At 44.6% G+C, this 14,941-nt stretch overlaps 1 protein-coding gene across 1 annotated transcript in view; it reads left to right on the forward strand.

Moving 5' to 3' along the window:
- The first annotated feature begins 4,796 nt into the window (after positions 1 to 4,796).
- abcg4a (ATP-binding cassette, sub-family G (WHITE), member 4a) overlaps positions 4,797 to 14,941 on the forward strand; it is a 65,105-nt gene continuing 54,960 nt past the window's right edge. The window contains exon 1 of the mRNA XM_048615360.1: positions 4,797 to 4,956. Coding sequence (XP_048471317.1) covers positions 4,797 to 4,956 — 160 coding nt within the window. The remainder of the gene's footprint in view (positions 4,957 to 14,941) is intronic.

Below are 14,941 nucleotides of genomic sequence, written 5' to 3' on the forward strand. Positions count from 1 at the left end.
AACAGCAGGAAAGAAACTGTTCTTGAATCTGTTCGTATGTGTATTGAAACTTTTATATTTTCTGCCTGATGAAGGAGAATATAACCGGGGTGGGAGGGGTCTTTGATTATGTTGGTTGCTTTTCCGAGGCAGTAGGAAGTATAGGTGGAGTCAATGGATGGAAGGCTGGTTTGTGTGATGAACTGGGCTGTGTTCACAACTGTCTGTAGTTTCTTGCAGACTTAGGAGGAGCAGTTGCCATACAAAGCTGTAATACATCCAGATAGGATGCTTTTTGTGGTGTATCAGTTAAAAATGGTAAGAGTTCTTGTGGACATGCAGAATTTCCTTAGCCTCCTAAGGAAGTAGAGACGTTGCCGTGATTTTTTTGTGCATAGTGTCAATGTGGGTGGTCCAGGACAGATTGTTGGTGATCATCGCTCCTAGGAACCTGATGCTCTCGACTTCTACTCCACTTCCTGATGTCAGTGACTAGATCCTTTGTTTTGCTGACGTTGGTGGAGAGACTGTTGTCTTTACACCATGTCACTTAAGCACTCTATCTCTTTCCTGTATTCTGTCTCGTCATAGTTTGAGATGCAAATAGACTTGAGGGAAAGCTAAATAAGCACATGAAGAAAATCCTTGCTGAAAATTCTGGTAGGATTAAATGACAAGATGTTGGCTGAATCTTGCATGGAACATAAACACCAACAGGGACTAGTGGATTGAATGATGTGTTTCTGTGCTCCAAACCCTCCCTACTGTGTATTGTTGCATTGTATTTTGGTGATGAACCGAACACCAATGGGAAATCCAGTTTCTCCTCATTTCTATTACTATGGTGAATTCCATTGTGTTGAGGTGAAATAAATACAGTTCGTTTCTTCCCTTTATCTCTTTGAGATTTCCATGCATTTCCATCAAGAACTGTATAGATAGCAATTTTTAAAAAAAATTGCTACCCATGAGTTGACTTTTGAAATGGAGGATAAATGAATGAAGCAGTCATCTTGTTTTGCTCCTGGACTGCGTCATCAGCCAGAATTAATATTTCTAAGTAAGATAATAAGCAGTCTCTTGCAATAGGAATTGTTGGCGTGAGAGAGTATTTAGTCTAATGCAATAGTGTTTTACAATAAGATGTCAGCTTATTACTGGAAATAGCATAGTGTTTGTTTGCCAAATTTGTGTTGTCTGAAAGCTTTCCATTTTTCCAGAAGTGCATTCTCCAATTGCAGAATTTGTGGCTTTGCAACCATAATTTCATTTCATACTGAGATCATCAGAAAAACCTTGGATGTCAAGCATAATCGTCAGCTGATAACACCCAAAATGAAAGCTAATTTGCTTTTTTATGGTCCTTTCATGAATCCTTCAGGCTCAGGAAGTTGATTGTCTGTCTGTTTCTGGGTGTTAAAGTTGAGCATATGGCCAACGGGGAGTTCCAACCTCAGTATACAGAAAATCAACCCACACTGATTAAATTTTCGCCTACCATAGCAACCATCCAACGCCCTAAACAAAGCTGCATTCGGGCACTATTTAAATGGACCAGGACACTGTAACACCCCAGAACTTTGCAGGAAAGAGGAAGATCACCTATACAAAATCCTCGCTATAAACGGATATCCCCGCAACTTCATCCGCAGATGCCTACTAAACAGACAACAACAGGAGGACACAGTTCGCCTAACACACTGGCCACACTGCCATACATCAAGAACGTATCGGAACTGACAACAACACTTCTAAAACCACTAGGAATCATGGTGGCCCACAAGCCCACAGCCGCTCTACAACAAACATGTACAAGGATTAAAGACTCCATTCCCACAACATGCAGAACCAACGTAGTTTACAAAATGCCATGTAACGACTGCCTCAAACATCATATCGGACAGGCAGGAAGGAGACTAGCCATCAGAATATATGAGCATCAATTAGCATCAAAATGGCATGACAAACTCTCCTTATTATCGGTACACTCGGGCAATGAAGGCCATCAGTTTAACTGGGACAAAGAAACCATAGTAGCCCAAGCCAAATATATATGCACGGGAATTCCTAGAGGCATGGTTCTCCACCCATAATGCAATCAACAAACACATAGAATTGAACCCCATATACAAACCCATACAGATCAAAACCATAAATGACACTCATCACCATAACGGACCAAACAGTATAAATTCTAAGTGGAGGAGAATAATACTGCTTCTTCGGACGCTCCACTGATGATGTCACCTGGTATGGTGACGAAAAATCTGAACAATAAGAAGCCAGCTCGGCGAGCAAGTCAACAACCTCATTTTAGATAAGTTTATGAATAAGAAGGGTTTGGAGGAATATAGCCCAAGCACAGGCAGGTGGGACCAGTTTAGTTTGGGATTATGAATGGTGTAGACTGGTTCAACCAAAGGGTCTGTTTCCATGCTGTATGACTCTGACTTCATGACTGGAAAATTGCTAATATTGAGTTGTTTAAGAATGGAGAAAGGGATAACACATGTACAGGCTGGTCTGCCTAACATCAGCAAATAATTGGAAAAGTTCTGAGACGTATAAATTATTATTTAAAGAGAGATGGATTAATCAAAGATGGTTGGGACAGATTTGCTTGGAGAAGGTCACATCAAACAAGATGGAAGTATCAGGGAGGGATGCAGAGGGCAGTTCCTTTGATGTGGCCTGATGGATTTTAGCAAGGATTGTGCAAAAGTTCCTTATGGCACTCAGAAGGATAAGGGCACCAGAAACGGTGCCATTTGCAAGTTCCCTCCACCCACCATCCCGACTTGGAAATATATCGCCGTCCCATCATTGCTAGAGGGTCACAATCCTGGAATTCCCTCCCTGATGGCATTGTGGGTCAACCCACAGGAAGCGCACTGCAGTGGTTCAAGAAGGCAGTTCACACACCCCCCCCACCCCGCTTCTCAGGGGCAATTGGGGACCGGTGATAAATGTTGACCCAGCCAATAATGCCCATATCCCATGAATGAGGAATACTTGGGGTTCAGGGAAATTAGCAAGTTAAATCCATAATTGGCTCAGTGACAGGAAACGATGGGTCAGTGAATGTTGTTGCAGCTGGATTTCGTGGTGTTCAGGGCTCAGTCCTGGGTCTCTTTCTTTTCATGGTGTTTATCAATGACTTGAAACTAAATGTAAGGGGTATGAATTTTGACAATGATACAAAAATTAGTCGTGGCTGATGGGAAGGATGAAAACTGTAGATTGCTTGAAAGACATCAGTAGACTGGACAGGTCGGTAGGAAAGTAGCAAATGGAATTAAATCTCATTTGAGACATAGATGATTCTGGGGGTGGGATCTTGACAGGGTAGAGGCTCAGAGATTGCTTCTGCTGGTCAAAGAACCTAGAACACAAGGACAGAGTCTCAGGATAAGGGGCTGATCCTTTAGGACTGAGGTGAGACGAAATGACTTCGCTCAACGGCCTGTGAATTGTTCGAATACTCTATCCCAGAAATCTTTGGCTGCTACATCATTGAATATCTTTTGAGTCTGGGATAGACTGATTTTGATTTTGTGTCTCAGGGAATCAAGAGAAATGGGCAGTGGGCAGCAAGGTAGGTTGAAGCACAAGATCTGTCCTGATCATTCGGTCAGCTGGAGCAAGCTCTATGGCTCATAGTGCTTGTTGCATTGAAGAAGACTTTGGATGTACGCTTGAAGTTGTATCTTTGGTGCTTTACATCAAGAACTGGAGGTATAATTTGTCTTGGATATCGAGAACATAATGGGCTGAATGATCTCCTTCTTTCTCATGTTCAACTGTGGCTGTCTGTCCATTCATATTGATCTAATGGATCCAGTGACAGTCCCTTGGGGAAAATGCAGAGGGAGCTTTTCCCTTGTATCCTGGCCAACGTGTCTCCATCACCCAGGAAATGAAACAGACTATCAGGTTAGCTTATCATGGTTGTGATGTAGAGAAGTCATTTAGAGTCAGAGTCGTACAGCACAGAAACAGACCCTTCAGTCCAATCTAGTCCATGCTGACCATAATCCCAAATTAAACTAGTCCCACCTGCCTGCGCTTGGCCCATATCCCTTCGCACATTTCTTATTCACGTACTTATCTAAATGTCTTTTAAATGTAACTATACCCTTATCCACCACTTCCTCTGGTAGTTCATTCCATGCACGAACCATGCTCTGTGTAAACTGAAAAATGTTGCCCCTCATGTCTTTTTTAAATCTTTCTCCTCTCACCTTTAAAAATATGCCCCCTAGTCTTGAAATCCCCCACCCTAGGGAAGCGACTCCAGCCATTCACCTTATATATACCTATTATGATTTTATAAACCTCTGTAACGACACCCTTCAACCTCCTACCCCTCGGTGAAAAAAAATCCCAGCCTATCCAGCCTCTCCTTATAACTCAAACCCTCCATTCCCAACAACATCCTGGTAAATCTCTTCTGAACCCTCTCCAGTTTAATAATATCCTTCCTATACCCAGAACGGGACACAGTACTCCAGCAGAAGCCTCACCAATGTCCTGTACAAACTCAACATGACGTCCCAACTCCTATACTCAAAGGACTGAGCAATGAAGGCAAGCGTGTTAAACTCCTTATTAACCACCCTGTCTACCATTGATGCAAATATGCCATTGTCACATAGCTGCGAATACGAGTTTGCTGTGAGCAAATGACTGCCCCATTTCCTACATCAGAACTATGATTAAACCCCGAAGAAATACCCTTTCAGACCTTGAAGGAAATTGATGAATCAGATTGAGTACCAGTTTTGCTCCCTGCCCAATTTAGTTGTCCAATAGCCTCGATGGAGAGTGATGTTCTGAGGAAGGTATGGTGGGTGACTACTCTGAAGCTCTCCGAAGATGTGAATGAGACTGAAATAATTCAACTGATGTCCGTCAATGGAAGGAAGATGTTGTGCCTTGCTGGGTCTGGCTTATTTGTGACGAGAGCCCTGCACCAAGGTAATGCCCTCTCATGTGATCACTTATTTTAAGGTGCTACTGTTCAGGAAGGCATGCGCAATAAGTGTTCCTGATTTTCATGATGTTATAATGAAGAAATATTCCTTTCAAGGCAATACTGCAGTTTGCAGCCCAGTTGCACATCGATGTGCGACTTGGTAAAAGCTTTGATTTTGTACAAAGGGGAATGTGGTTGGGCCATGTTGGTTACTGAGCTGGTTGAGTGCTTGCCACCTTCAGTATAGGAAATGACAGGAGCTGCTGGTTCCAGCCTTGGTAGAGGAAAACCACTTCCTGGTCTAACTGCAGGAGTCTTCTTGCAATGAACGAAGTTGCTGGTGGGAATTTTGAGGACCTGAATGATGTGGGCAATGGTGAGAATTGTGTGAGAATTTTAACAAGGCCTTTCTCCTTGACTGAAGGAGCAAGAAGTTCTATTTTCCAACAGAGTTTCAGGCATTGAGATGAGATTCTTACTTGGGAATGGTGAGAACCTATTAAGAGATTATTGCTTCGTATTATGCTTCTTTGCCTGAATCTCAACTTGTTAACATGTAAGTTCCCATCCTACCACAGGGTGCCAGTGTCATCAGGGATGCTCCATGTGAAGGGTCTACATCTGCAGACCTCACTGCACCATCACAGCACATCTCTGATCCATGTGCAAGTAGCTTCGGCACGGAAATGCTGCAGTTTGACATGCAGCAGCATTTCTAATTGCGATGCTGCTGCAAGTACATTTTGGCGTGCAGCGGCAAGAGCCCAGCTCAGGCTGCATCTCGACACTGCTCACTGGCTTTCTGGGCGCTGGCTCACTCACCTCGCACGTCTGTGTGGATGCTCATGGCATCCGTGCCCTGGCCTGCCTTTTTAGTGCAAACAGAATGAAGATGAGCAGCTTGTTGTGGTGACCAGCAGTCATCCACCTGGCTGTGCACTGCACCATGCGGTGTCGGTGTTACACCTGCACCATGGGCCAGCACAGCTGATGTGCTGCACTTGCTTCCAGCAAATGGCCATGTGTCAAAATTGGAGGACAGTCACGCTCCTTGTGGCCAAGGGAGCTACCCTTCAGTCCGACTACTCCTCCTCCCCCTAACCCCACACGCCCCCACCCCCACTGCAGTGAGTCAAGGTTAATCCCTGATCTTCAGTCCAGGGGCTGGGGCACGGTCAGAGTAAGGATTCTCTCCTTTTAGGTGTTGAGGAGTTGAATTTCTGCCACATCCTCCTGCCTGCCCTGAGAGTTTCTGCTCATTCACCGTGCCTGCAAACACACGTCTTCAAACAAGCATCACTACCTCATGCCAGTCTCCCCGTTCCCTTGCTCACTTTCTATTCAAATAATCATCCAGTGCTCCTCTTGGATGGCTCAATTGGACCTGCCTCTACCACAGTTCCAGGCCGTGCATTCCAGATAAAACCCGAAAGAACCGCGGATGCCGTAAATCAGGAACGAAAACAGAAGTTGCTGGAAAAGCTCAGCAGGTCTGGCACCATCTGTGGAGAGAAATCCGAGTTAATGTTTGGGGTCTGGTGACCCTTCCTCAGAACTGTTCAGTTCTGTTCTGTTCTGAGGAAGGGTCATCGGACCCGAAACATTAACTCTGATTTTTGTTTCTTCACGGATACTGCCAGACCTGCTGACCTTGTCCAGCAACAACTTCTGTTTTTGTTTCAGAGCATTCTAGACTCTGACTACTCGCTGTGTGAAAACGTTTATAAACAGAACAACAAACCAGCTCAGCGAGCCAACCAACCTCAAAACATTTATTCCTCACTGTATCTCCACATCACTTTAAATCTGTGCCTTATCATTCCTTTTTCTAGCAGGAATAGTTTGTCTCTATCGACCAAATCATTCTCACTTGTGATTTTGAAAACTTCTTTCAGATCTCCTGTCAGCATGCTTCTCCCCAAGGAGAGCAGTCCTAACCTTTTCCATCTGCCATAGTGGGACTTGAACTTATATCACTGGAGCATTAGCCTGGACCTTGCGAGCCTAATAATATGTACCACTACACCACTGTCTCTAACCTGCTAGTGGTTGCATTTGACTGGATATCCCTGTCAGGGTCCACAAGGAGGACCAGATATTTGGTCTCAGTCTTTTATGATTCTAAGCTGTTTTACCCATGAGTCTGGGGGCTGATATTTATGGCACCTCTCAGTACAAGTCTTTTCCACATGATAGGAAGTGCAAGAGCATCCCCTCACTGGACTATGCCAAACAAAAAATACATTTCTCTCCCTGAATTAGCTTTGGCTTGAAGTCACTGCCTGATGGGCAGTGTGCACAGGCACAACCTCTTCTTAAATACAGAAGCCACGTGTACTCACACAGCAAGCTGCATTACTGGCAATCACTGACCTACAGTAACCTGCACTGATGCAGAAGAAAGCAGCATGCTCTGTATTGTCAAGTGGGGCAATTTACTGTGTGTTGGTGCAGTTCAACTGGTGCAGAGTTGGCCTGCCAGGGATAAACAACATTGCATTTTAATGTAGGCAATTAATATTTAAAACATGAAGTTCAGCTGTGGAACCCTGGGGCCGTGTGAGTCCTGTATCTGTGTGTGTGTCCCGTGAGCACGTCATGTCCTATATGCATGTGTCCCATGTGCATGGCATCTGTGCATGTAGTGTCCTGTGTTTGTGGGTTCCCTGTGTCCATATGAATCCCGTGTGCATGTATGTCCTGTGTGCATGCGGTGTTCTGTGTGCATGTACGTCCTGTACGTGCATTCTGAGTAGATGTGTCCTGTGTGTCGAATCAAGTGTCAAAGAATGATTACTGCATTTGCGGGTAAGTCAGTTTTTAAGAAAAAAAAATCTGGGACAATATCCATTGAAGAATTTATTTGCATTCCACAGTCCAGGTTTCCACAACTGAGCTTCATGTTTTAAATATTAATTGCCTACATTAAAATGCAATGTTGTTTATCCCTGGCAGGCCAGCTCTGCACCAGTTGAACTGCACCAACACACAGTAAATTGCCCCACTGGACAATACAGAGCATGCTGCTTCCTTCTGCAGCAGTGCAGGTTACTGTAGGTCAGTGACTGCCAGTAATGCAGCTTGCTGTGTGAGTACATGTGGTTTCTGTGGGACTTTAGACATGTGACCGTGCAGCTTTTGGCCATTCCTTGTTTGCAAATATAGTGAGTTCTGAGAATGTTGGTCAAACGCACAGAATCTGCATTGAACCTGATATCACTCTTACCTAGTGTCAGTAACACACATTGTACAACAACAGTCATTTTAAGGTGGAGTTTATGTTCCAGATCCTGGGATACTTTTGTTCCCTTGTGAGTTGAGAGACACAGGGACCTTTTGTAGTTGTAAAGTACAACTCAGCACAAAATTAAGGATTGAACATTTAAGACAGAATGAGAATCTTTTCTGAGGGCCATGAGCCTTTGGAATGTTTTCCCAAGAGCTCAATGGAGGCAGATCATTGAATTTTTCTAAGGTCGAGGTAGATTAACTCCAATATCAATCAGGAATCCAAAGTTATTGGGGGAGATGGAAATTTGAAGTTGGAGCCTGAAGTAACTGCACAGAGGCTGGTATCCTGTCACTGAGTTACCCTTTATTTACCTGTGCCCTATATGTGGGGTCTGACCAGCCAGCTCAGCTAGTTCTTAGACTGAATCTCCTGTTTATATCTGTCAGCCAGGGTTCCCTGATTGACCCAGGGTTCCCTGATTGACCCAGGGTTAACAGCCCCAGTCAAGGATCTCGTAGTCAATGAGATCCACCTGGCCTTGGGTCCAATCACTAGAGCCACAATCAGCTACAATCTTATGAGACAGTAATTCAAGGGGCTGAATGGCGTACTTCTGTTCCTAACATTTGTGTTTTTGTATGTGCACAGAGCACATGGGAGTTTAAAATGAAAACCACATTTGTGCTCCTCCTCCTTCAGACAAGATCAGTTTGGTTCAGTTGGCAGCAGTCTCCTGTCTTGAGTCAGAAAGTAGTCAGTTTGGGTCCCACGTGCAGTAATCTTGGATTTTATTGTGTTGTAGTACTGAGGAAGCTGGGCTTTATCAGATCAGCTATTCTTCCCTCAGAGGTCCTGCCTGTTTGGGCGTACATTTTGACAGGCTTTTACAATGAGATTATGAGTGCACTGGGGGGAAGAATGTTTTTTCACAATCTACACCACCCTTGCTGTCAGAGCAGCGATAAGCACAGCACATTGTAGAACTGTTTATACTTTGGCAAGTTACGGGAGTGGCAGGTGCTTAGTGGCAGAGTCACTGAACTAGTAATCCAGAATCTCGGGCTACTGTTCTGAGGATGTGAGTTTGAATGCCACCTTGGCAGATGGTGAAATTTGAAGTTAATTTTTAAAAGATCTGGAATTGAAAAGCTAACCTATTGGTGACCATGTAAGCCTTTGTCAGTTCTAAAGACCCATCTGGTTCACTAATGCCCTAAAGGAGGGAAATTCCCATCCTTACCCTGTCTGGTGGACAACTGACTCCAGACCTATAGCAGCATGGTTGATTCTTAACTACCCTCAGTCAATAAATGCCAGCTTGTCGAATGATAACGATATCTTTAGCGGGGTTTAAATAAAAAAGGAATTTTATGTGAAGGTGCATTCTCTATCCAATTCCTGTGGATTAAAGTAGGTGTACAATGTGCCTCAACAGGGAAAAGGTAAAGCATCCATGTGTATCGATTTCTGACTAAAGCAATGCATCCCAAATGTTTTCACTGTGGCATCATTTTGAGGCTTGAAAATTTGCACAGCCGCTTTGAGGGATTGTGAGAGTGAGGTGGCGTCTATGAGGGCTGAGGGCAGAGGCAGAATACCTGAAAGAGTGAAAGGAAACTAACTACTTCTGAGCTTGTGACTCCAAAATTTCCAGCTTGTGACCACTCTAACCCCAATTTGTGTAGCCTGGGACAAAAGGTCATTATTGACCTAAAAGGATAACTCTGTTAGGTGTTGCCTGACTTTGCTAGATCCTTTTTCTGCTCTTTATTTCCAACTCCTAGCCTGTGCAGTATTTAACTTCTGCCCAGGTCTACCTGCTCTACTGGTTTTGACAGTCAGGCTCACTGTGTGTTATTAATTGCAATAAACATATTCTTGCCAATAGCCAGCTTGGTTCACGATGCAGTGATTCTGTATCTGGTTATGCCCATTGCTTTCCCTTGAGCTTTCTGGAAAATCAAAATACTGTTGAGTGAGGGTATGAGCTATAAGGACAGGCTAGAATAACTCAGGTTGTTTTTGCTGGAGTAGCAGAGGCTGAGGAGAGATTTGGTAGCATAGATGAGATGCATGGATAGAATCTTTCTTCCCAGAGCTGAAATGTCTAATACTAGGGAGCATGCATTTCAAAGGAGATGTGAGGGGCAAGTTTTCTACACAGAGTGGTAGGAGTTTGGAACACGCTGCTAGGGGCAGTGGTGGAGGGAGATGCGGTAGGGGCAATTAACGGACTTTTAGATAAGCACATGAATGTGCAAAGAATGGAGGGATATGGACCAAGGGCAGGCAGAAGGGATTAGTTTAACTTGGTGTCATGTTTGGCACAACATTGTGGGCCGAAGGGCCTGTTCCTGTGCTGCACAGTTCTAGGTTCTGTGATTCAACAGATAAATGTAACACAGGATGTGACGCCCACCCTATATCAAACTGGCAAAGGCCAACTTCAGCTACTAGTTTATGCTGAATTAATTTTTACCAGTCAACACATCCCCCAGCATTGAGCTGCATCCACTAATTAAATTATCTACCGGTCTCTCTGCTTTGCCTGTTGGTGTTGACAAGTCTCCACATGTAATAATTACAGGGCATTAAAAAGAAGGCTGAATATGTAAGGGTGGATTTCTGTGCCTGACCCTTCACTAGAGAACCTGTCAGCATAAAATTTGTTCACCAGTCTCTGGGAGAGACGTGATCACATTTGGCAGAGATCCAAAGCCATTGCAAAGATGAACACGGGAGTTCTTCCCACACCATTCCCACACTGGTATCCTGGCCAACCTTTATTCCTCATCAAACATCTGAAATTGAGCTGATTGATTATTTTGAGAGCTTGCTGTGGGCAGATTGAGGGCCACGTTTCCCTGCATAACAGCAGAGACTACACTTTAACTGCACTCCGTTGACTGGGAGATTCTCTTGGGCATCATGAGGTTATGGTAAGTGCGGTGGAAATACAAACTTAATCCTGTTATTGCATCCCTCTGAAGCATACTGACTTGGGCAAGGTGTTTGTATGTCTCTCATATCCACAGTAGCTCAACAGGTATCAAAGTGTAGAAGCAAGACAAAGCCAGAAAGCTGATTCTGGTGGAAGGCCACAGATCTGGAACATTGGCTGGAATCGTCTGATCTCAGGAAGGGAATCAAGAGTCATGGGGAAATGGCAGGAAAGTGGAGTTCAGGACTATCAGATCAGCCATGATCCCATTGAATGGTGGTGGGGCAGACCTGATGGGCCGAATTGTTCATGTCCGCTCATATGTTTGATGGCTCTCACTGGTGTCAAATTTGGGGAAGGGCAGGATGATGGTGGAGCTGAAATTCACCACCTTCCCACCTCCAGTCAAATAACGTCTGAATGGGAAGACCCATGGTCAACGTTCCTGCCCAGCTGCCAAGTGAGGCCCTGAAGACACCAGGGAATGATGGCTTGCACACCTCACCTCACCACCGCTGGTATTAACCCATCAGCAGATGCTCTGTTGTCATGGGGTGTGGCCAGGGATCAGATCCTTGATCAAAGGCACTTATTGAGAGTCTGGACATCCAAAGGAGGGGGTCCTGCCAAGAGGTATCTCCCTGTCCTGGCCACTAACCCCCCCCATTGCCATCCTCTATACATGACCCTAACTTGAAGACCTCACCCCCTCCCCCGCCTCTAACTTTACTGTGGTCTGGATTGCTGCATGATCCTAAGACTTTGGTGGGTGTTCTACTGAAATATCCAGACTTTCTCCATTGCAGTGCTGAGTATGAAAACTGCTGGCCTCTTTAACTGGCAGCTCTGAGTAGGCAAGACCCCTGCTTCTGGTATCCAGGCTCCCAGGGAAGGCCCACTGGTGGCCTCACCACTGCCTGAGTGGCCTGTAGTTTGGCGGACCTTCCCAAAAAGAGGAAGTTCAGATCTCCCTCAAACTGCACAGTGAGGATCAAAGCCCACAACATCTCGACAAGATTCCACCCAGATTCCTCTCTCCACCTCTGCTTCCACACCTGGATATTTCCAGAATTTTCTGTTGTCAGTTCAGATTTCCAACATCTCCAGTATTCGGCTTTGCTATTTGACTTAAAAACAGGTTGGATCAACAAATTGATTCTGAGATGTTTAAATAAAACCAAGGAGCTTGGTTGAGCGGTATCTTTCATCACAGCTCTCAAGAAGAGACGTATCAGACTCAATGTGAACATCTTTGCAATTTTAATTAACTCACAAGATCAGGGTCTTATTGGCTAGGCCAGCATTTATGGTGCATCCCTTATTGCCCAGAGGGCAGTTAAAAGTCAATCATATTGCAGTGGGTCTGGAATCACACATAGGCCAGACCATCTAAGGATGGCAGTTTGTTTATTTTTCCGAAGAATGTGAGTGAACCAGATGAGTATTTCCCCGACAATCAATAACGGATTCATGGTCAGCATTAGATTCTTAATTTCAGATTTGTTATTGAATTCAAATTCATTTATTGTGGTGAATTTGTACCTGGGTCCCCAGAATATTGCCTGGGACCCTAGATTAATAATCTAGCGATAATACCATTAGGCTAACGCTTCCCCAGATGCTGCCAAACATGCTGAGTTTCTCCAGCTTTGTGTGTTTGCTCCTGTCATCATGATTTCAGCTTTTTAAGAGTGAATAAAGCCTGGCAATAATAAAATTGAAGCTTAGACATACTGTGATGTGCAGAGACCCATTATCTACTGCAGGGCCAGTAACCACATCTGTTAGGTTCTGCAGCGTAGCCAGTGCAATCATTTGATTTTTAAATGTCAGACTTTATGCATTGGGCAGCTACATTGCAGATTTGAGAGAAATTGGAAAAAAATCATTTGTGTTTGAATACACGTAAGTTTAATGCTTAAAGGGGAGAGAGTGTATCCTGTAGTTATAAGGGTCTGAGAGGGTTAATGTCAGGGAGAGGCATGGCACCCACTGTGACGATATCACAGATTGCGAAGGAAAGAGACTTTGCACGGACATCAAAGGGATCAGATATATTACAGTGATATGGTACGTAGTTTTATACGTGTGAGAAACTGATTTCCGTTAGGACTAGAGAAACTCGGTCATCTCTGCGAAAGTGCTTCTCGAGTATTTTCCCTCACTGTGACTCCATTTCGAGACATGCAGATTGTCACAGTCCCGTTGGTGAGAGCCAAGAGCACAGGGAGAGGGACGTGGGGTGGCAGAGGGTGGTGCTGGTGGAAGAGAAGGAGCAGGGGATTGGGGGGTGTAGAGAGTCACAGAGAGAGAGATGAGAGGCCGGGGGTTGGGTGGGGTTCTACAGAACTCCATGACCACCATTGATATCTTGGAGCTTGTGACCCTAAATTTCAGCTTGTGACCATACTCGGGGGGTCATTACCCATCTCCTTGACTTAGGCTGTGCTTCCCAAAGGGGGAAAAGCCTCCATCCCAGGCATGACACATGATGTAAAAAGTTTCAGAAAGCAAGCTGAGGGTAGGGCTGGGATCAGAGGTATTATCTCCATTTGGACATATTCCTGGAGGTTTCATCCAGTAAGTTACAGCCTCCCAAATCTCCACATCTGCACTGGACACGATTGGGACAACTTGGTGCAATATCCCATTCCTTTGAATATTTTTTCCTCAAATCCCGGCATCTCTCGCCCAATCAGTGGTAGCCCAGCAGGGATTCAGAACCATTTTACCACAAGAGCATTAACAAGGCTGGAACTCTAGAAAGCACCCCCCCACCACCGACAGTGGGAAAACTCCCCCCCTGTAATAGGATTGGCAGTGCTGTGTCTAAGCACTGTAGCTGACACTGACTGACGTGGATAGAAAGCAGCTAAGGGGAGATTTGATCAAGGCTTTCAGAACCATGAGTGGGCTAGATATAGTAGATAGGAAGATGATGTTCCCACTCATAAAAGGAAAAATAATGAGAGGGCATAGAATTAAAGTGATATGCAGACAAAGTAAGGATGATGTGAGGGGAAAAGATCCTTTTCACTCAGCAAATAGTTAGGGTCTGGAATGCCGTACCTGGAAATGTAGTGGAGGCAGGTTCAGTTGATGCATTCAAGTGGGGCATTAGTTGGATATTTGGATAGAAATAGTGTTCAAGAGTACAGGGAAAAGGCAGGGAGTTTTTAAAAATTTATTCACAGAAAGAGGACAGCGAACAGATCATGAGCAAATAACCCGTTTCGACAATGTGTTGAGGGACAAATATTGGCCAGCATACAGGATTGTGACAGTGCAACAGGTGGCAGTTTGGCCCATTCTGTCTGCATTGGCTCTCCAAATGATATTATGGTTTAGTGCCGTGCCCCTACCTTTTCCCAGAGCCTTGCACATTGTTCCCATTCAAATGATCATCCAGTGCCCCTTCGATGTCTCAATTTAATTTCTACCTCCACCAAATTTCCAGCCAGTATATCCCAGACCCCTCTGACTACTCAAGAGTGTGAAAACATTTCTTCCCTGCATTGCATTGGAGTCTTCTGCAAATTACTTTAAACCTGTGCCCCCTCATTCTCCATCCTTTTCAATAATTAATAGTAGGGAATAGTTAACGTTAAGTCTGATTTTTCTCCACAGATGCTGCCAGACCTGCTATGTTTTTCCAGCAGTTTCTGTTTTTGTGTAAGGAATAGTCCGGAGATATGTAGGTTAGGTGGATTGGACATGCTAAATTACCTGTAGTGTCCGGGGATGCGTAGGTTAGGTGGATTAGCCATGGACAATGCAGGGTTACAAAGTAGGGATGGTGGGGTGGGGTGGGGGG

The sequence above is a fragment of the Rhincodon typus genome, chromosome 32 (genome assembly GCF_021869965.1).
Source record: "Rhincodon typus isolate 14 chromosome 32, sRhiTyp1.1, whole genome shotgun sequence".
Classification (NCBI taxonomy): domain Eukaryota; kingdom Metazoa; phylum Chordata; class Chondrichthyes; order Orectolobiformes; family Rhincodontidae; genus Rhincodon; species Rhincodon typus.